The sequence below is a fragment of the Toxotes jaculatrix genome, chromosome 12 (genome assembly GCF_017976425.1).
Source record: "Toxotes jaculatrix isolate fToxJac2 chromosome 12, fToxJac2.pri, whole genome shotgun sequence".
NCBI classification, from domain to species: domain Eukaryota; kingdom Metazoa; phylum Chordata; class Actinopteri; family Toxotidae; genus Toxotes; species Toxotes jaculatrix.
This window is the reverse complement of record NC_054405.1, coordinates 19,793,587-19,812,748: the sequence shown is the minus strand read 5'-3', so window position 1 is coordinate 19,812,748 and position 19,162 is coordinate 19,793,587. Positions and strand designations below refer to the sequence as shown.

Sequence of the window (19,162 nt, the reverse complement as noted above, 5' to 3'; positions counted from 1 at the left end):
ACACTAGCTTGGTTGCTCCGAGCTAAGTTGGGGGGTTCTCGGCCGGCTGACCCGTAGAGTAACCGCCTCTCTGCCAAATATGGAAAGTACACTCCCACTAAAATCCAAGATGGCGCAGCTCAAATGCCCATGGTTTGGTCACAAAACCGGCTCCCCGAAAACAATGGGTGACGTCACGGGTGTTACGTCCATGTTTTATATAGTCTATGAACCTAACGTTAGACTGGGATGGTTCCGCACCGCTGGACTGGGTGAAACTAATATTTTGCATATTACGGCCCCTCCAAATTTGAGCTGATCCCTGTTTCGACTGAAATGTGATTGGCTCAGCTGCTCAGTCAGTCATCAAACTGTCAAAAGAAAACAAGAAAGACGAGCAGGGTAAATTAAGAAAGAAGCCACAGACACACACACACATACACTTAATTGCTTTTATTTGAGCAAACCACATCTAAGCCACACAAAAATCATCTTCTTTTCCATGTTTTCATGCTACCAAACAAAGCAGAAATTGAACACAATTTTGCCAGTCTTCTTGCCTCTGTTCTCCGCGCGCGCGCACACAGTAGTTTTAATTTTTAAATAAACATAGTGTTGTGCATCGTATGCATTGTTGTGTGTTGTGCATAGTGAGTATGCATCGTATGTATGAGCATATGTAGTACACTTTAGTACACTCGACTGACTGTATATCATGTATATCATTAGATTGTTTTTATACTGCAAATAAAGTATTCATGGTAAAATCACAGTTCCACTTACGTCCATTGTGCGATCGGGTAAAAGGTCTCTCCAAACCAAGCTCCCGGACTGAATCTCAACACCAGCCCACCCCTGGCTCTCATGTCGCGCTTCCATCCAGAGGAGGCTGTGTGGGCTAAAGACAACCGCCTGACGGCTATCATTCCACCGAATCAGCGTACTCTCCACGAGTTGACAACAAAATTATCCCCGGTGAAACACATCTAAAACGAGTTAAAAACTAATTTGGAAGTTACAGCTATAGGCTACTACACAATACTGAAGGTGCTTTGAGATGTTTTTTAATAAAAGAGAAGTTGAGTAATTCAGCAGCTGACTTCTTTTTTTAAATGGTGCAGTACGTTTATGGTGTATTTTGGGTTACTGCTGTCAAGTGGAAACTCAGTAATCAATTGGTAATCGAATTGAATCAGGAAATTGGACCGATTAACCACCCCTAGTATTAAACAAATACATGGCTCATTCATAATCAGTTATATTCTATACATAAATTACATGAGTCAAAGATGCAAAAAAATGTGCTAGACATGAGAGTTGTGTATCAGAATAAATGTGCTGAGTGTAAAGTCATCTCTGTTTCAATCAAGTGACACGACCTGGAAGCCGTCGTCGTCCCCGCCCCACTCTGAGTCCTGCCCCGCTGCATCCTCTCCTTGACGCCCGCTCTTGCCCCTCCTCAGCTTGTCCCTCCAGTTGCGTTGCGTGCCGGTAGAAGGAGGCACGCTGGGAGGTGGAGCAGCAGAAACCCCGGGTCTGGAGATGAAGATTTGGTTTGAGTTGATTGTGGGAGGGGTTGGTGCAGGCAAAGGGAAACTGGAAGGCCGCTGGATGGGCGGTCGGTTGTTTCTCCTCAGGATGCCCAGCCGGGAGGACTTCTTCTGGGCCTGCTCTGCCTGCTGCTGACTCTTCAGCTGTTGATGGAGGATCAGCTGAACGTCCTCCTGCGGCAAGTCAAGGAAAACAAACAAGGATGTTAAGGCACGAGAAATACTGACTTTCAAAAAAATAATCAAACCTGCAAAAGGTGATGAGCGATATGAAATGTAAGAAAGATGAGGCATCACCATATTTTAAATCTGTGAGAGAGTGATCTATGGTATATTTTTATTTTACATGGCAGCTTACAGAGTAATACCACTGGTGAATAAGGGACATAAATTTGGAAATTGTTAATTCCGTGTCCATGTTTGGTTACTATTGTGAAAATAATTCCACTAATTTATTAGGATTTATGTGCAATTATACCATCTCAAATTCTTCATGTTTTGCCTCTTTTGGTTAGTAACAGTGAAACAAGTATGTGTTATGTACCAACATAACACTATAATTTAAAAGACTGAAATATAAGATTCAACCTCCAATCCCCAATTATTCCAGTCCCTAAGCTTAACTGACGTATAGCAATTTATAAAAGAAAAAAGAAAACTATGTGGTGTAAGGTACCAAGAGAGGAGGGTCTATAAACTACAAATTAATTTCAGCAAAGACAAAGATTAAGAAGAATGGCACACATGAGGGTACCAAACATAACAGAATCCAACTTTTAACATTTTTAAACACTTAATTGAGATGGTACATTTTCAGATCACACTGACTCCAGAATGCAACTAACCCCACAGGCCGTAACCAGAAAAAAATATTAAAGAGCTTTACAATCGGAGTATTTTTTTAAATATTTTTTGTCAATCACAAAAACTGTAAGGCCAAAATTTAGAGCATCAAGGCACACTGGGACACTGAACATAGCACTTCTCTCTTTACAGTAGTTGATGTGAAATCAGTTTGGATTCACAGTTTACAAATGAAGCAGACTCTGCTGCACTCACCAGTAAATTTGCAAGGTGCAGAGCAGTTTCGGTTTAACGCTACAGGGATCCAGACCGTCCCCAGATGAACACACAGGCCTGAAGCCAAAACACTGTGGCAGGATACCAGCTGGCAGTAACTGTATACACTGCATGTGCTGAATGTAATGTGTGTGAATTTTAATTATAATTTTCTGGGTTCTGAAAGTAACATGTACTTAATACTAATTATGTGTGTGTGTTTTTCGTGTGTGGGTGTCCTACTTTTCTAGAGTTCTGTGGCTGAGTCCCATATGTTCACATTTTCCCATCATCTCTACTCAGTGTGACGCCACGTTTTCATATAGGGTTTAGTTCTGCTTTGGTCCAGAGGGCACACCTCTCCCTTTTCAGTTCACTCACTTCATTGTTTTATCTCTGTCAAAGATTAAACTGGTCTCAGGTTTACCTTCCAGGCCTCGAGCTCCAGCGACAGCTCCAGACGTTTCTGTACGGCCTCCAGCAGCTGGTTGTTCAGTGACATCATCTCCGTCTTACTTCGCAGCAGCTCGGCCTCCATCGCCTTCTTCCTGCACAGCAGAACAGAAAGAATGACACATTCTTCAAAATAGAGCATGTCTTCCAACTTCCTTTTTTCCCTGAAATTTTGATTCATCTATTATTTAGCGGAAGCGAGTGTGAGTGTATACATCGTGTGTGTGTACTTACTTCTCTATGGCCTCATCTCTGTCCCGCAACGCCTGCTGGAGAATAGCACTGTCCTCTGCTCCTTTTCCAGACTCCTGAATGGACAGGGCGAGGAGAGGAGGCAGGTGATGCTTATGCTCTGCCTTTAACCTCAGTGATTTCACTCTCTTATCTGTTGTTCTGCCCATACTCAAATCTAATCCCACCATGATTCACACACCTCCTGACTAACATACAATAAATACCAGAAAGACTGAGATTACGGAGACTGTCACTCGTGAACTGGTCAGACCTCATAGCTTAGCTTTAACACCTGGGTGGAGAAATTAATGATCTCTTCAAGGAAACAATGAGAAAGATGCTTCATCAGGTGAGCACAGATACCACTCACATAAATATTAATATTACATACAGGCCTCAAGGCTTATTTTAAGGCTTCTAGTTTTGAACTACCTTGTTGACAATATAAATTCCTTGCTGCCATCCCAAAAGTATATTGAGTCTTTTATAATTTGGTAGTGAAAGAGAATGAGAGAGAGTGATAGAATATTTAAATTAGGCATCTACTTATATCACTTTGATATAGTCTATATCTTTTTTTTTTTTAGTGTCTACATATGAATAACTTGGTGCCTTTGTCAACTGCACTATTAAGTTCCACGAGTATGTGTGAGGCAAACATTCCTGTGAGTAACATGCCCACTAAAATCAACTCAAACTGAGATTGCAGGGAAATGATGAGGGTGAAGAGCATTATTTGAGTGCACGTGGGCGTTGCCTTTACCTGTTTGGTGTGGCTGATTGCCAGTTTACGGGCCACAGTCTGCAGCTGCGCCAGGGCAGCGTCCAGGCGGTTTTCCCCACAAGAGGGTTCAGGTGGGCTGGACGTGGCCTCTGTCAGCGGGTGCAGCAGCCGCAGTATGGACAGGACCTCCTCTGTGACCTGGGATGGAAATGAATAGAAAGAAATTACAGTAATCCTGCAGAGTTGTGCAGATGTACACTATGTACTGGCACCGTGTGTAACCTTTACCCTCTCTCTGTGTTGGCTCCAGCCTGGTCCCTCTCTGCTCTCCTGTAGTTTGTCCACCTGGGCCTTAAGCTTGATACTTCGTCTCCGAGACAGCTCCACTTCTCTGCGCACTTCATTAAGCTGCACACAATAAATGTGACATGAGTACATTTTAACAAGGCGTGCCACCACTTTTTGCTGTGCAGATGATTGCAGACCCGCACACAGAAAGTACAACCTCATGACATTTTACACAAAGTCAACAGAAACTGATAATCTAGATTCCTGGGTGAAACTGTGGACAAGAAATCCAGTCGTACCAGCTGTGATGTTACTCAGCACTTGCAAACACGGCAAATATGCACAAATGAATGCATTCATAGAAACACACTCAAAGACACACCAAGATAACTGAGATATGAAAGCTACTACATAAACACACACCACACACTCATAATCACATATCAAGTCCTGTCATCATAAAAAATGTTCACTGCAAACTGAGGTTTATTGCGCTTAGACGTCAGGGAACCAGACTCATTTGGATCCTACCTCTTCATGCGGAATATTTCAGGGAACAACTCTGCATTTTTAACTTTGTTAGGTTTGTAGAAGTCTGATATACTTCTGAATGACAGTTGAGACTGTCTCCTCCCTGTTTAACAAGTTTTAGTGTTGTTTGACAAGCCTGTTTGTAGCTGAATAGATTTAAATTTGTGCGCTGTAAAAAGATTTACCTTACACTTAAGAGATTAGTTTTTTCTTCCCAAGACACTGCCATTCTCTCTCATTTAAACACACAGACACACACACACTGAATAGACCGTGTTATCTTACCGTGTCTGAGACATGTCCCAGTGTTCTGCGTCTGCTGAGCGGTCTGCCGCTCTTGATCAGGTCTGGTAAAGTCCCATCAATATAGCTCCTCTGGAGGGAGCTTTCACCTTCACTGGCCAAGGACACTGAGGAGTCCCTTGTCTCTTTTGTGGTCAGTTCACCTGGACTGTCTTTCTCCTCAGACTGCTCCTCTTCACCCACATCTTTTAAATTCAATTCAGTGATGAGGCATGTGTTGTTAACGGGGAGCAGAGCAGCACAATTTCCTTCTTCAAGGCCATCAGTGACCAAATCCTCCTGCTCTGCATCATCTTTAGGTTCTTCTGGATTATTCGGTTCTGTTATGGGCACAGGGACTGGTTCTGCTGGCAGAACAGTTGGTCGGTAAGATAAAGATCTGTTCCTGAGTGAGCCCAGCTGTCTGTCCTCCAGTCTGTTCAGGGAGGAGTAGAGCTGTTCACTGGTGGTGACTCGAGGTCTCAGCTTCTCGTTGAGGACCGAGAAAGGCTGAGAGAAGTCCATGATCCGCTTGGTAGAAGTCAGTCAGAACAAGAATCAATCAAACCATCTGCAGATACAGTCAGCCTATAAATAAACAAGGAAGAGCGAGAGGAAGACAAAAAAGGCGGAGGAAGGATGACAAACTGAATGTCTCCAAACTTGTTTTTCCTGAAATGCATGCGTCTTCACAGGGGACATGACATGACGCGATGCGATGTCACTGGAGGCTGTGGCTTCATGTGGTCCGTCTGGGTTTTTCTTCCTCCTTTTTAGTCACTACACAAACACATGACGTGCAAACATACCAGAGCTGCAGGGTGACAAAGGGAGGAGGGCTTTGATCTTTTCATACGGTAAAATTATTCCAACTTGACGCATGTTACCTGGTTTAAACTAAGCTTTTATCAAGCAACTCAGGACTGGAGATGGTGATCAGTGAAAACAGACAATATATTTTACATTTAGTGTCAACAGCAAACACACAACATAGGCAAGTTGACTCTAAATGCTGTAACTTATTAAAAAACAAACGCTTGTACAAAGTCAAAACCACAGTTAGTCACTGATTTTATTTTTAGAATTGAAATGGTTTGGGGAAAACACCAGATATAGTCATTGTAGCAGGGTTTTTTGTGAAAACCTCCTACATACATGATCAGAGATGAGTCAGTGACACAAAAACATGTCCTATTTTATAACTGAATACTTGCTGATTTATGGTTTTTAATTATTTGCAGGCAAATAGGAGCTGATTTGAAGTCTGCATCCAAAGTACAACAACAAAACTACACCACAGTTATTTTACTTTAATTTAACAATTTTCTTCCAGTTTGTTTTCTTATATCAGAGGGCCGCAATATTCTGCCCATTTTCAATTGTCATGTCACTTTTGAAAGTGTTCAAGTCACATTTTCCACTTAGCTGTGCTCATACTGTTATGTAATCTAATTTAACTAACTTTAATTATAGGCCTAGTTTTTATCTTGATACAGCAGGATGTGGTTCCCAGTTGTGATGTGTGGATATGCCCTGTGAGGTGTTTTCCTTCTCATGGGTTGGGGTTAAAAAAAAAAAAAAAAAAATCACGTGGCAAATGTTTCGTGGTGAACACTTTGCATATACTCCCTTTTGCAGGAACTAGGTCACCGTTTAATTAGACACACTTCAGGGAGGTAGATTCTTCACTGGTGGAATCTTCACAGTAAAATTGTTAATCGCAGATCGTTACCCTGTTCTCACCTCCAATATTCCACCTTTCAATCTAAATAGGTCAAACTTAATTAAAGTATGTGGGAAATCCTGTCTGTTCCAGTATTTATAGATCAGGGGCTATTGAATTATTACTCTTAAACCAGCAAACATGTCGCAACAAGTCATTTAGTCTCAATTTCAGCCTCCGAGGCTTTTTCTTTTCTTAAAATAGAAAACTTTCTGTCAATGGTGTGGGAAAATAGCATTAAAGCAAAGTTTTGTTTTAACTGTTTAAGTAATATTTTAACAAGAATAGTCAATAACTAGCCTGAACAAATTTCACTCTACTACTTTGGAGGAGCTTGTGTGGTCAGGTCAAAAGTATTCGATCATCTCCTAAGAACAGAAAGGAGGTTTGCGTTTATACAGTTACTTGATATGTAAACAAACTTTTGATAAAATGCCCTATCTGTGGTGTTCAACAGAGTTAGTCCAAATGGCCACTCAGCTGGACGCTCATGATGAGAAAGTAAACAAAAAGACAAAGACAGGATTAGAGCAGACTGTCACTAAACCAACAGACCAATTTACTCTCAAGTCACATAAAGACCCAACAAAAGACAGTTTCCAGGAAGACCAATGCTGACAGCCACAGAGTGTCCTATTTCTTCCATTCAGTGAATAAAGCCAATGAGACATATGAAGTGAAGTGTCTTCAGTCATGCCTGTAAAATTATCGGCATGGGATTTTGATTACTTTGGGGTGTGCACTGGTACATTATGAAAAACATAAAGAAGGGACTTTTTATTGAACATTATTGATTTATTCATGTTATGTATTAGTATATTTGTGTTCATTCTTTATCAAATTCATAAAAAAAAAACCTAAATTCTCCACAGGAGAAATACAGTTTGTTCTTCCTGTCACTGTCGTCATTTATTATCAGTCACTGTTAGTCAGTAAGATTTAATTGGTCCCTTGACTTTTTTCTTGAAAGTAATTAGATTCGCTAATACACCTGAATCAAATTAGCACCTGGTTCAAAATGAACATAATTGTCCTTTACTTAATATTTTGACTTCCTGTTTGTTGCTACAGTTCTGTTTTGTCTTTTTTCTTCCCTTGTTTCTGTTCATTGTTGGAAGCACACCTGAATCCCAGGTTATCAGAGGCAGAGTCAGGAGTGTTGCCCATCCTGCAGGACACAGAATCACAGGGATCAGTCAGTCAGGACTGCCGCACTGTTTCTCTGTGGGCTCTGAAAATACAGCGCCTTTTTTGTTTCATTTATTATTTTTATTATTATTATTATTTTAAACAACCCACCTGGTGGTGACCCGAGCCTTATGATTGGCTGAACCATCTACTGTGTCGATCCAGGAGGCACCACGCAGCACATACATTGGCCGTGCTCCAGGAAAGGGCGTGGATGTCCATTCCCATGTGTTTCCCATCATGTCATACAGTCCTGCAGGAAGAATCAACTTTGTTATTACAATATTAAGAAACAGAGCACGAATACACCATCATATGTGTATTCTTCCTTTGGTCTAATCAAATGTGTCTCAATTGAAGTATTTCAGACTCAATAAACTAAAGACATCTCTGTTTGTAGAACTTCATCTCATTAATGTTTTTTTTTATAACTAACTTTGACTAAGGGTCAGTTACCATAGCTGTTCTGGGGAGGAAATGCCGTGACAGGGGAAATGCCATGGTATCCGTCCTCTGCAGTGTCTCCATCTGGAAACAATCCCTAAAACATACAGAAAAAAAAACATTTAGTTATCACAAAGCACGTTTTTTGAACAACGGTTTGATGTTGAATCTGAAAGCAGTTCTGAATTAGCTTATCAAATCTGAATACTTTTAAATCTGCTATTGGATCTTTTCTGTAGTTTGTTTGCTGGGGAAGGAAGACATCTGTGATTTAAAAATGCACCTGTTTCAGTCAGTACAGTAACAAAACAAATGTCAACTGTTTTGTGTAGCAAAATATAAAACTTACTATGTAAGAATCTAGCTTCTACTAATCATATTAATGGCAAAATTGGTAATTTTAATTGTGACTAATGGACCAATTAGCAGACGGGCCAAAGACAGGGCCATTGACACGAACAGAAACTGCAGTAATAAACTATCAAACCTAAATGATGGACATTGTCCCATGCTGAAACACTGTCAGGGTTTCACCACATATTTTGCCGCTGCTCTGTGACAATCATTAACCCTGTCCTGACTGCTGTGAAGGAAAAGTGAATAGTGTTTGCCCCTCTTTGTTTGGCTATGCTGTAGCTGTCAACATCATTAGTCCTTTTTTTTGTTTGCTGATGCCTGTAGCATCACAGAGAGTGGAAACAGAGACAAGACTGAAAACGCGAACGATTCAATGAGGGATTTACAGGCCGCGGATTTTCATGAATTTGTGTATTGTGCCATCTGGGAACCGGATCCAATATTAAACCAACTATCAGAACTCAATAATTTAATTTAACTGCATAATGGTCTATTTAGAAACAACACATCATTACCTTCAAATAAATAGAACTTACAAAGCTTAATCCATTTTGTGACCAAATCTGTATATTTAACTGAAGAACACAGAATCACTTTCTGCAGACATGAGTGGAATATCATCACATATCAGTGTTTGTTTAAATAAGCATATCAGTGAATCCCTAGTCAGAGCATCCTATGAGGACAATGCACTGTGCTAATGCTAATGCTAATGCAATATGAGGTACTGTCGTAGGCTGACCTGCCACAGGTTGGTTCTGTTGGCCAGGAACTTATTTCCCCACGGATAAGTCCGTCCTGAAACACAAGAGGTGAGAAAGACATAAGACGACAGCAAACAATGAAATTATATACTAATTACTGAGCTAGGTGGTCATGTTTCAGTGTATAAACTGTGTACCTTGGAGCCCCCCACGTGCAGCCCACTCCCACTCCTCCTCTGTGGGCAGTCTCATGCCCTTCCACCGGCAGAAGGCCTGAGCGTCATTCCAGCTCACCTGAACCACTGGGAAGTCCAGGCGCTCCCGAATGCCTGATCCTGGTCCTGCAGGCTGAACAGCAGAGAGTCGAAGGGGTGAAAGGCAGGTGACGGAGGCATGATAGGTGATTACAGAAAAAATTGAGGAAAAAACAAACCAAAAAATCCACGGCAAAACGCAGAACCTCACCTGTCTCCAAAACACCCGCTCTACAGGCAGCCACCACGGAGCAGACTGGATGGAAAACAATGAGTTAAAAGTGAAGGTTATTCCCAAGGCCCTGTTTTTAATAGTTTTGGAAAAATATTAGATGTCTATATGGCACAGATGAATGTACTGTAAGTTAAGGGGTTCAAAAGTAATAGGACAGACACAGATTAATTAAAAAAAAAAAAATCATATTTAGTATTTTGTGGAAAACCCTTTTCAGTCAATGGCCGCCTGAAGTCTTTGACCCCTAGACATCAGCAGAAGCTTTGTGTCTTCCCTATTCTTTCAGTATTGCTGTTAACCCGAGCTACAAGTTAGACCTAAGACTTGGCACTTTAATGTAGTATCTGTTTATTTCAAATAAATGTGCTGAAACACAGAACCTGAATCACAAAAACGTGTAGCTGCCCAAAAACTTATGGACTTATCCGTTCATTACAACATAAACAATCCAAGTACCTCAATTTTCTGTGTGACTTTGCTCTTCAGCTCCTCAGACACAAAGTCTTCAAACACAAAGCTCCAGCCAAAAGTCTCAGCTTCAGTTTTGTACTTCTCTGCTCTCACAAAGTCTCTGTGGTGAATGAAAGCAAAGTCAGCAGCTTTATTTATATGACTTAACACTTATTATCCACCTTGTGCTCAGCCTTGATGTTAAGTTTAAAGTCTTCTTACCTGAATTCTGCATTTGTGACAGGATATTTGTCCATTTTAAAAGGTTCCAGTGAAACCTCCTTAGTGTGGGACTCTCCATCTCTCCCATCAGCTGCACTGGTTCCCATTAACATCTTTCCTCCTGGTATACTCAGCATCTCATCTGCTGCTGTGTGTCGGGGAGAACGTTGTCAACCTCATGCTGAGTAAATTGCTAATATAAGTAACGTTTTGGTGTGTTCGTAAATGAAAAGGAGTGAGTTCTTACCCGCCGCTGCCACTAAAAACACAGCAGACATCCAGGACAATATTTTACCGTTCATTTTTCACGACCTTGTTTGAGCTAACATTCATTTATAATGACGCGTTTAGATACAGACATAGATTACACGTAAAGGTTTAACAGATAGTTAGCAGCGGGACTGATCCAACTTCATTTTAACGATTACATTCCTCTCTTTTTCAGTCGGACAAATTTCGCAAAAGAGATGGGTGCAACGATAAATATGTTCCGTGCAAGACCGGAAGGTTCCGTTTCATTTTTTAAACTTAAAAACACAGGCCTTATTTTGTGTATTTCCTCCCTGCGTGAACAATATCGTATGAAGTTGCAATTAAAAAAACAAACAAACAATAGACACCGCCTATTGCTTTGTTGGATCACCAAAATCTATGTAAGTCCACAGCATATTTGAGGGGGAAAAAAAAAGACTTGAGTTACATGTCAAGACAATGTATCAACTGTAGTTTCACTGAAAAATTTAGTAAATGCAATCACTAGGGCAGGTTTTATGGTATTAGAATATGCTGAAAATAAGGATGAAAGAACATTTGGGTCATTGCATATTCAACAGATCATGTGCAGTGGCACATTATTAAAAATTGTACTAAAACAGATTTAAGAATTGAAAATGTATTATTGGATTTATTATCGATGCATTCATGCGCAAGAATCGTATTTTAATGGTAGCTGGCAGAGTTAAACTTTATCTAGTCCTGGGAAGTTGAATCTATAACATTATTTTAGTAGCTTATATTGTAACGACCTGTATTTATCTGTAAACTTCAGTGCTTTGGAGTAAAAAAAGTAAATATTTTGCTCTGAAATGTTAAGTAGGAGAAAATGGAAACACTCAGGACCCAAAGAAATGTACTTTTGTAAATGCACCTAAGATTTTTTATTCTTATTTGACCCATTAACTCTTCACAGAAAAACAACCATGATTTCCACGGCTCAATAAGGAAAGAACAATGTGTTAAAAAGAACAATGAATCACTGGTTAAAAGAAAATTTGGGGCATTTGTTCTGATCAGCTGAATACATGTAGGAGAGACTGAAACTCTCCAAATGCAGAGGAAAAGACCAGAGTCACTGTAGCACAGACACGTGAGACCAGGGAGAGCCACATTAGCATCCTTGGGTGTTCGCTGTGCAAATGAGACCAGCTGCTTTTTACTGAAGAAGAAAGAACAAATAAATGGATCTTTCCTTCAGATATTAGTTTTATGATACAATCAGAATCAAGATAAGCACTATAAAGAGAAATGACTGGAGTTAGCGTGACCAAGAGGACAGTTTGTGAAACTTCAGAAATTCTGTAATGAATCCTTTAACTTAAATTAAACTTTATCTAGTCCTGGGAAGTTGAATCTATAACATTATTTTAGTAGCTTATATTGTAATGACCTGTATTTATCTGTAGGCTATCTGTAAACTTTAGTGCTTTGGAATAAAAAAAAGTAAATATTTTGCTCTGAAATGTTAAGTAGGAGAAAATGGAAACACTCAGGAACCAAAGAAATGTACTTTTGTAAATGCACCTAAGATTTTGTATTTTTATTTGACCCATTCACTCGTCACAGAAAAACAACCAAATCTTTCAAGAGCCAAGAAAACCTTTAATGGGTAGAAACAAATCTGAGGCAGAGGTCAGTGCTTTAACAAAATCTCATAAATAAACCAATTAGAGGGAGGCATTGACAAATCCATGAAAAAAAGAAAACCATACCATGACTAGCATAACAATGGTTTCTGACGGACACTGTGATGGATGCCGTGGTGTTTACAGCAGGCGGTCCATCAGACTGGGGTGCTTCAGAGTGCCAAGAGCGGGAACACGTTGACTGAACCATCAGGTTAACAACTATCCCTGTGAATATGATAACAGCTGCTGCTTCTTCACTTGACCTTTAACCTCTGAGAGAAGACATTCCAGCTCGCATGATCTCATCCACCAACAAAATGTTGCTGGCAATCACCGTGCTGTAAAGACAAGCAGACCCGCATATTGATTAGGAGACAATGAATCAGGACAGTTGAAAATATTCCAATGGTCTTGTGTAGTTTAGGATCTCACCATGAATGGAGAAGCTGTTTCTTCACGCTGTAATTGTCCCATACACCTGCTTCTCCTGCCACCATAGGTTCCCCTGAAAAACAACAGGATTTAAGTGAACAAGGTTGTGAGATGAGAGACTCAAACCCGAAAAAAAAAACATTAAGCTTAACCTTAAACAGCATAAAAAAAGGATAACCATAACTCAGACTCAAAATACAAATATGCAGTCTTAGAATAGTATAATTAATATACACGAGTCTCATATATTGCTATGTTCATTTGCAATATAAAAAGGGAGGTCAATGCTTTACTACAAACATTTTTACTCTCCAGTTCTGATTTCTGATTGTTCAGCCTTTTGCCAATTAATGGCCCTTGAATCTGTATAATAACGAGTAAGTACTTGATGCTGAGTGTCAAAATATCTCCTGTTTTCTGCAGTTAATTGCAAAATCTGACCTCACCTTAAACTTGAATTCATTAACAGTCTTATATGACTGCAGTGTATTGTAGGTGTCTTGAAACATAAAGGAAAACATAATTTTCCATTAATGGTGTAGTTCTAACCTGTGCTGAGGTCCACTCCAACGAGCTGACCACTCTCCTTGTACTCCGTCTGCAGCTTCAGCACGGTCTCCTGTGGGTCATAGCCAGAGTTCTGGGCCAAAACCTATAAAGGAAGATGTATAATTGAAATGAACACAGGTCTTTACAGTACGAATACTAACAGATTACCAATCAGTTTTATCATTTTTCCTCTCTGCTCTCACAAACTTTTGTAGGAGAATCAGAGATGATGTCAGCATGCCTCACCTTGGGGATGATTAGGAGAGCATCTGCAAATGCTTGGACTCCCAGCTGGACTCTGCCTTTAACATTAGGCTTGTGTTTTACCAGAGCGTCTGCCACAGCCACCTCGACCGCACCTGCACCGGACACGACGCTACCTGAACAGACAAAGATGAAGAGAGGATACTCAGAAACCACAAGCATGACTTCCACGGCTCAATAAGGCAAGAACAATGTGTTAAAAAGAACGATGAATCACTGGTTAAAAGAAAATTTGGGGCATTTGTTCTGATCAGCTGAATACATGTAGGAGAGACTGAAACTCTCCAAATGCAGAGGAAAAGACCAGAGTCACTGTAGCACAGACACGTGAGACCAGGGAGAGCCACATTAGCATCCTTGGGTGTTCGCTGTGCAAATGAGACCAGCTGCTTTTTACTGAAGAAGAAAGAACAAATAAACGGATCTTTCCTTCAGATATTAGTTTTATGATACAATCAGAATCAAGATAAGCACTATAAAGAGAAATGACTGAAGTTAGCGTGACCAAGAGGACAGTTTGTGAAACTTCAGAAATTCTGTTATGAATCTGGTTGGGTGTCTGAAAGGGCTTTACAGAGTAGCTTCAGGCAGGACAGCCTATGTCTCTTTTCCTTGTTACATTAAATCTGATTTTTTTTTAAATTGCAATTGTAAAATGTTTAGGCAGTAACACATGACACAAACACATTAAAGTTTTATGTTAATTAGCATTTTACCATCTTCTATGGCGTTCTTAACTGCCCGCAGACCATCCCTTACGGCATCTTTGATCTGTGTGAGGGTGTGTTTGTTGGGTCCCTTCACCAGCAGGGTGACTGAGCGAGGGTTCCCACACTTCTCGATGAATGTGTATTTCTCCTCCCCCTGCAATCAGGATTGGGGAAAATTAACAGCTCTGCTTCTGCATCTTAAAAAATATAAAACACACAAACAGACCCTGCAAAGGAAAATAAATAGATAAAATGGAAGACACCCAGATTAATACGCACCAGTGTGTGTTCATAAACCAGCCCAGCATGTCCCAGGCACTCGGGTGTGAGGTCATCAACCGAATTCATGGCAATGCCTCCACAAGCAAGGCTGAGCCTGCAGAGGGAACAATACACTGTGTGTCTAATTCAGTTCTTTGATCTGATTTATGACTGAAAAAAAGCAGAAGGGCGCTCCCTAGTGGCTTAGCAAAAATAAACACTTCTATTTACACTTATCTTTCTAGGGTAGAAAATATCTTTCTTTATTACCTCTCCATGTTCCTCCTCTTTGCCCTGCGCAGGGCTACAATGCCTTCCTTGGCAAGGGCATCCAGGGAGAATGGGTCAATACCCTACACAACAAAGAAAAAAAAAAACATCAAAGATGATGATTTATGATTTTCGATTCAAGAAATTATTCACTTTGTACGTGTCAGTTTCACTGATCTCAAGTTTATTCTGATCCGCTGAATACATGTAGGAGAGGAATGGGCTCTCCTAATGCAGAGGTACAGATCAGATTTACTGTAGCACAGATACAAAGACCAGGGTGAGCTACATAAGCATCCTTGGGTGTTCACTGTGCATTTAGTAAGATTGATCAGATAAGCCTGATCAGTTTTGGATGATGTGTGAATGGACCCGTAACTTGTTTTTTAGTGGCAGAAACCTGATTTAAAATAGGTTTGATATGTTTACTCTTTTCCAACTAATGTACATTTTATAAGCTCAGTTATTAAAGCTTAAAAAGACAAAAAGAAAATGGATTCAGAGAAAGACTAGAGACAAACTCTCTTGGGATATTATTTTATCAATATATATAATTTGTTTAAAGCTTTATAAGCAGTATTTCTGACATAACATCAACTAAAATTGGTCAATGTGATGTAGAAGTGTTCCCAGAATTAATAATCACTCTGAGAAGTCCAGTTAAACATCTAAGAAGCCAAAAAGACTGTTTTTTTCCTGACATTACCCAAAAGCAGAGCTAAAATGAATTTTGGATTTCAAAGGGATGCCTCTGTTACTCCATTTCTGTTGCACGTGAAAGGTAATTTGAGACATATCTTTCCTAAAACATTAGCCAAGGGAACTCTGTATGCTGAACTACCGACAGATCTGTGGAACCACAGTTTAAGTGCCCTGCAGTTAAAATACTTAAACTGCATTAATCCTCTTCGAGCATACCTTCTGGTTAATGACGACAAAACCCTTCTCCCCATTAGGACAGACTTTGTTCTTCAGGGCGATGATTTTCTGCACACGATCCTCAATGAACTTCCTTTCTGCAGCCACAAGCTTCTCCCTCTCCCCTGCGCTTTTGTAGAAGAAGCCAGAGTTGACCTCCGTCTTCTCGTACTCCAGAGAGACGTTGCAAGTCAGCACATAGGCATCCTCCACCCTCTTCTTCATGTCTGGATGTCGGGCACCGTGGTCCAACACCAATCCTCTGATCAGTCTGAAGGGAAAAAAAAGGAGCTATCCTTAGATGTCCTGGAGTCCTGTACACTCCTACACCACAATCAGTAATCATCAGTAAAGGGATGAATTGCCACTTGCTCCTAGTCTGCCTTGAAACTCACTGTGTATCACATTCGGTCTTATGCTTCATCTCCATGATTTCCACCATGTACAGGTCAATGGGTTCATTGGGTTTAGCAATAGCCAACACAGCATCTACAACAGCCTGCAGACAGAAAAATCAGTCATCACCTCACCCAAAAATTAACACAATGATTACAGAAAGTAATAAGTTCCAGGTCTTTCAATGGATATATTATCAATTAGTGTTGAAAATGAATCACTGTGCTCATTTACCAAGAACTAAACATGCTTGTAATGGTTTCCCAAAGGCAAAGAGTTTCTTGTTTTGAGTTCTTTGGCCAAGTCAGCACTGTGGGCTGCAGCAGTTTATGACAAGAATATGATCAGTCTTTGATGCTGTAGGTCAAACACCAATCTTGTATGCTGAGCTCCACTCCTTCATGTCTTACCTCAGTGAGCAGATCTGCAAGCTCTGCATGGACCTTGGTCCTGAGGGAGGTTCGTGCGACGTTGATGAGGGTCTCTCTGTCCATTTCCCGCGTCACCTTAACCTCTTCCAGAACAGCCAAGGCTTTCTCTTTTGCCGCCTCAAAGCCCTCAGCAATAATTCTTGGATGAAGACCCTGCAACAAGAAATCAAAGGAGGGTTATAAACACAAATGTATCCAGTTCATAACAATGAATATTGAAATGTATTCTGAAGAGATTCATGTGTCAGCATTACTTAAGAGGACTTTACAATTTTAAGGCCTTTCGCTTTTACCTCAGACACGTAAAGGTCAGCCTGCTTCAGCAGTTCACCGATGATGAGGACATTGGAGGTTGTTCCATCTCCTGTAATGTCATCCTGTGCCGTGGCGACCTTTGCAATCAGTGATGCTGTCGGGTGCTGAATTTGCTGAAAAGGAGGGGGGGGGGGGGGGAATTCATGATTATTTTTATGACTGAAAGTCAAAAAAAAAAAAAAAAAATCACAACTTCACAGAACCCAAAGTAAAATCTCCAAATCTCTTGTTAAGCCTTACATGATGGAGACAGTTACATAAACAGCAATGAGAAATCTAAGGTAAATGTAATAATAAATAGTCCAAGATGCATATCACAAAAAGTGCTATAATTTGATTCCTTGACATATTAGCAAGTTAATCATATTTGTGACAGTTTATTATTGATCATTTCGATAAGTGTTAACGACCAAACAGGTACCCACACACATTAGGGGTGTGGTCACTGTTTGACAACGAAGAGGTCAGCACATTAAAAGACAAGAAAGTTGTGCAGAATAGCACTTCCTTACCATTTCGTGTAACAACACGTTGCCATCTTTGGTCAGCTTTATGTCTCCTGCACCAGACACCAGCCTGTGGATCAAACAGTCATGGAAGGGTTAAAGTTTACTAAGCAGCGCAAAGGCTGGCTCACTACACCCTGATACCGGCTAATATACCGATGGTCAACAGTTTGTCTGCAGAAGTAAAAGTTTTCGGTCACTTGTGCCTTATGCGTGAATGACAGTTTACCGTGTTAACTAACTGACAGACGGCGAGTGACTGTTTATTATCTGCCTAAACTTCCCGAAACAGTCCACCTGGCGCTAAGCAGTAACTAACACTAACCGGAGATCAAGTCATTAATTCGTTCGTTAACCCCAAGGGTTAACGTAAACAAGCTGAGTCCTAACTGAGATTCATTCTGTTGATCTTAGCGTTAGCATCACCTGCTAACCGGATGGTGCTAACATGCTAACGTTAGCTTGGCGGTTGTCAAAGCGGATCATGACGATGACTGGGCAGGGCAGCGTGCGCCGGGAAAATCCGTTATCCGTTCAGCGACTGTAGGCCTCAGTTAGCTTAGGAATTGTGATTAAGTACTTTGTGGCGGAGGATGGCAAGTGCCAAACAGGGGGGTATCCCGATCCCTCATTAAATGCACAACCGGGTGGCGATATGACTACGATGCCGCCGGTGAGTTTAAGCTAACGTTAGCTGCTAACGAGTTAGCACAGCACGCGTGCTGCACAAAGGGATCCGGCGGCACTCACATTTTCATGGTCCCCTTCGGTCCCAGGTTACTTCTCAGCACATCTTGAAGCCCCCGGGCGGCACTGATGTTAACTGCGAGGGCGGCCTGGGCCCTGGCCACCTCTGCTTTTGGGTTCAGAGCTTTCACGGCAGCCATGGCGAAGCAGCACAGCCAGCGAAGTAAAAGTAAAAATCTATCGCCGGGAGTCCGCACTACTCGGGCTCGGACGCTCTCGAAAGGGGAGTCGGTTTCCAGAAGGCTCCAACACGTGTTCTCGTGCTGCCTTTACGTAACCGGTTTGAGCTCAGACATTCGAAACGTTAGAAAACCTCGAACGTCTGGTTCCCATTAGCAAAAAAAATAATCACGAGTGATCGGGCTCTTTTTTTTAAATTGGGAATAAAAATCTTTGGGCGGGTCGTTATAATTTAAGATACTTTTTGTACCACTAGGGGAGTTTCTACCTACCCGCCTAGAAATATATTCAATATGATTTACACCAGTAGAATATATCTGTATATCCATTGTTCATTGAAAATTAAATTCTGTAAACCCAATTAAAAATGACAGGGAAAAATGCTCAATGTAAACCCAGAACTTGCCTGACAATTCTCACTTTTTAAATTTTTCTTTAGTAATTCTTAGATAGTTGACAATAAATGCAATAGCACAGGAAGTGGTAGTAATAAATTATGTCCAGACTATCACCAGTTTTGTGTCTCTTCCATTAGCCTATTGTTGAGCAAGAGCCGGACTTTCACTAGGTCTTGGCGTGGCAAATTATTATAAATTATAATG

The 19,162-nt window shown here is 40.8% G+C and overlaps 3 protein-coding genes and 3 non-coding genes across 7 annotated transcripts; all 6 read right to left on the bottom strand.

The window, feature by feature from the left end:
• Window positions 1–417: 417 nt before the first annotated feature.
• bicdl2l (bicaudal-D-related protein 2-like) lies at window positions 418–5,814 on the bottom strand. Its single transcript, XM_041050725.1, has 6 exons — window positions 5,104–5,814; window positions 4,288–4,407; window positions 4,039–4,197; window positions 3,276–3,349; window positions 3,016–3,136; window positions 418–1,703 (listed from the first exon to the last, which is right to left on the bottom strand). Exons 1-6 carry the CDS (start codon window positions 5,623–5,625, stop codon window positions 1,341–1,343), a joined length of 1,359 nt encoding a protein of 452 aa, XP_040906659.1. The 5' UTR covers window positions 5,626–5,814; the 3' UTR covers window positions 418–1,340.
• A 2,060-nt stretch (window positions 5,815–7,874) lies between these two features.
• On the bottom strand, window positions 7,875–11,236 carry sumf2 (sulfatase modifying factor 2). 2 transcript variants are annotated; one of them, XM_041050864.1, is made up of 9 exons: window positions 10,925–11,236; window positions 10,678–10,822; window positions 10,462–10,576; window positions 9,982–10,026; window positions 9,714–9,864; window positions 9,555–9,610; window positions 8,468–8,552; window positions 8,123–8,264; window positions 7,875–7,991 (listed from the first exon to the last, which is right to left on the bottom strand). In XM_041050864.1, exons 1-9 carry the CDS (start codon window positions 10,977–10,979, stop codon window positions 7,889–7,891), a joined length of 897 nt encoding a protein of 298 aa, XP_040906798.1. In that variant the 5' UTR covers window positions 10,980–11,236; the 3' UTR covers window positions 7,875–7,888. The 2 variants fall into 2 exon arrangements, with proteins under 2 accessions (XP_040906798.1, XP_040906797.1); XM_041050863.1 differs by having other exon boundaries at window positions 10,678–10,825; window positions 10,925–11,219.
• A 719-nt stretch (window positions 11,237–11,955) lies between these two features.
• Window positions 11,956–12,092, bottom strand: LOC121191334. Its single transcript, XR_005895100.1, has one exon. It is a non-coding gene; the product is annotated as a small nucleolar RNA SNORA22 (small nucleolar RNA).
• A 442-nt stretch (window positions 12,093–12,534) lies between these two features.
• cct6a (chaperonin containing TCP1, subunit 6A (zeta 1)) lies at window positions 12,535–18,623 on the bottom strand. The gene is made up of 13 exons (XM_041050862.1): window positions 18,384–18,623; window positions 17,640–17,703; window positions 17,106–17,240; window positions 16,792–16,965; window positions 16,381–16,484; window positions 15,986–16,256; window positions 15,068–15,150; window positions 14,816–14,912; window positions 14,543–14,690; window positions 13,809–13,942; window positions 13,563–13,665; window positions 13,014–13,086; window positions 12,535–12,919 (listed from the first exon to the last, which is right to left on the bottom strand). The coding sequence occupies exons 1-13, from the start codon at window positions 18,518–18,520 to the stop codon at window positions 12,847–12,849; spliced, it is 1,596 nt and encodes a 531-aa protein (XP_040906796.1). The 5' UTR covers window positions 18,521–18,623; the 3' UTR covers window positions 12,535–12,846.
• On the bottom strand, window positions 14,066–14,202 carry LOC121191333. Its single transcript, XR_005895099.1, has one exon. It is a non-coding gene; the product is annotated as a small nucleolar RNA SNORA22 (small nucleolar RNA).
• On the bottom strand, window positions 15,250–15,385 carry LOC121191332. The gene has a single exon (XR_005895098.1). It is a non-coding gene; the product is annotated as a small nucleolar RNA SNORA22 (small nucleolar RNA).
• Window positions 18,624–19,162: the final 539 nt, after the last annotated feature.

What these genes read in the sequence shown, in the direction of transcription:
- bicdl2l (XM_041050725.1), bottom strand. Translation starts at nt 5,625, where the DNA reads ATGGACTTCTCTCAGCCTTTCTCGGTCCTCAACGAGAAGCTGAGACCT. An exon ending in AGAGATGAGGCCATAGAGAA is followed by an intron (nt 3,137 to 3,275) that starts GTAAGTACACAC and finishes TCTGCTGTGCAG; the next exon opens with GAAGAAGGCGATGGAGGCCG. An exon ending in TGGAGCTCGAGGCCTGGAAG is followed by an intron (nt 1,704 to 3,015) that starts GTAAACCTGAGA and finishes GACTTGCCGCAG; the next exon opens with GAGGACGTTCAGCTGATCCT.
- sumf2 (XM_041050863.1), bottom strand. Translation starts at nt 10,979, where the DNA reads ATGAACGGTAAAATATTGTCCTGGATGTCTGCTGTGTTTTTAGTGGCA. An exon ending in AAGTCACACAGAAAATTGAG is followed by an intron (nt 10,027 to 10,461) that starts GTACTTGGATTG and finishes TTTTCCATCCAG; the next exon opens with TCTGCTCCGTGGTGGCTGCC. An exon ending in TGCACGTGGGGGGCTCCAAG is followed by an intron (nt 9,611 to 9,713) that starts GTACACAGTTTA and finishes CTTGTGTTTCAG; the next exon opens with GACGGACTTATCCGTGGGGA.
- cct6a (XM_041050862.1), bottom strand. Translation starts at nt 18,520, where the DNA reads ATGGCTGCCGTGAAAGCTCTGAACCCAAAAGCAGAGGTGGCCAGGGCC. An exon ending in ACGTGTTGTTACACGAAATG is followed by an intron (nt 17,241 to 17,639) that starts GTAAGGAAGTGC and finishes CCTCCTTTTCAG; the next exon opens with CAAATTCAGCACCCGACAGC. An exon ending in AAACAGCTTCTCCATTCATG is followed by an intron (nt 12,920 to 13,013) that starts GTGAGATCCTAA and finishes TTGTCTTTACAG; the next exon opens with CACGGTGATTGCCAGCAACA.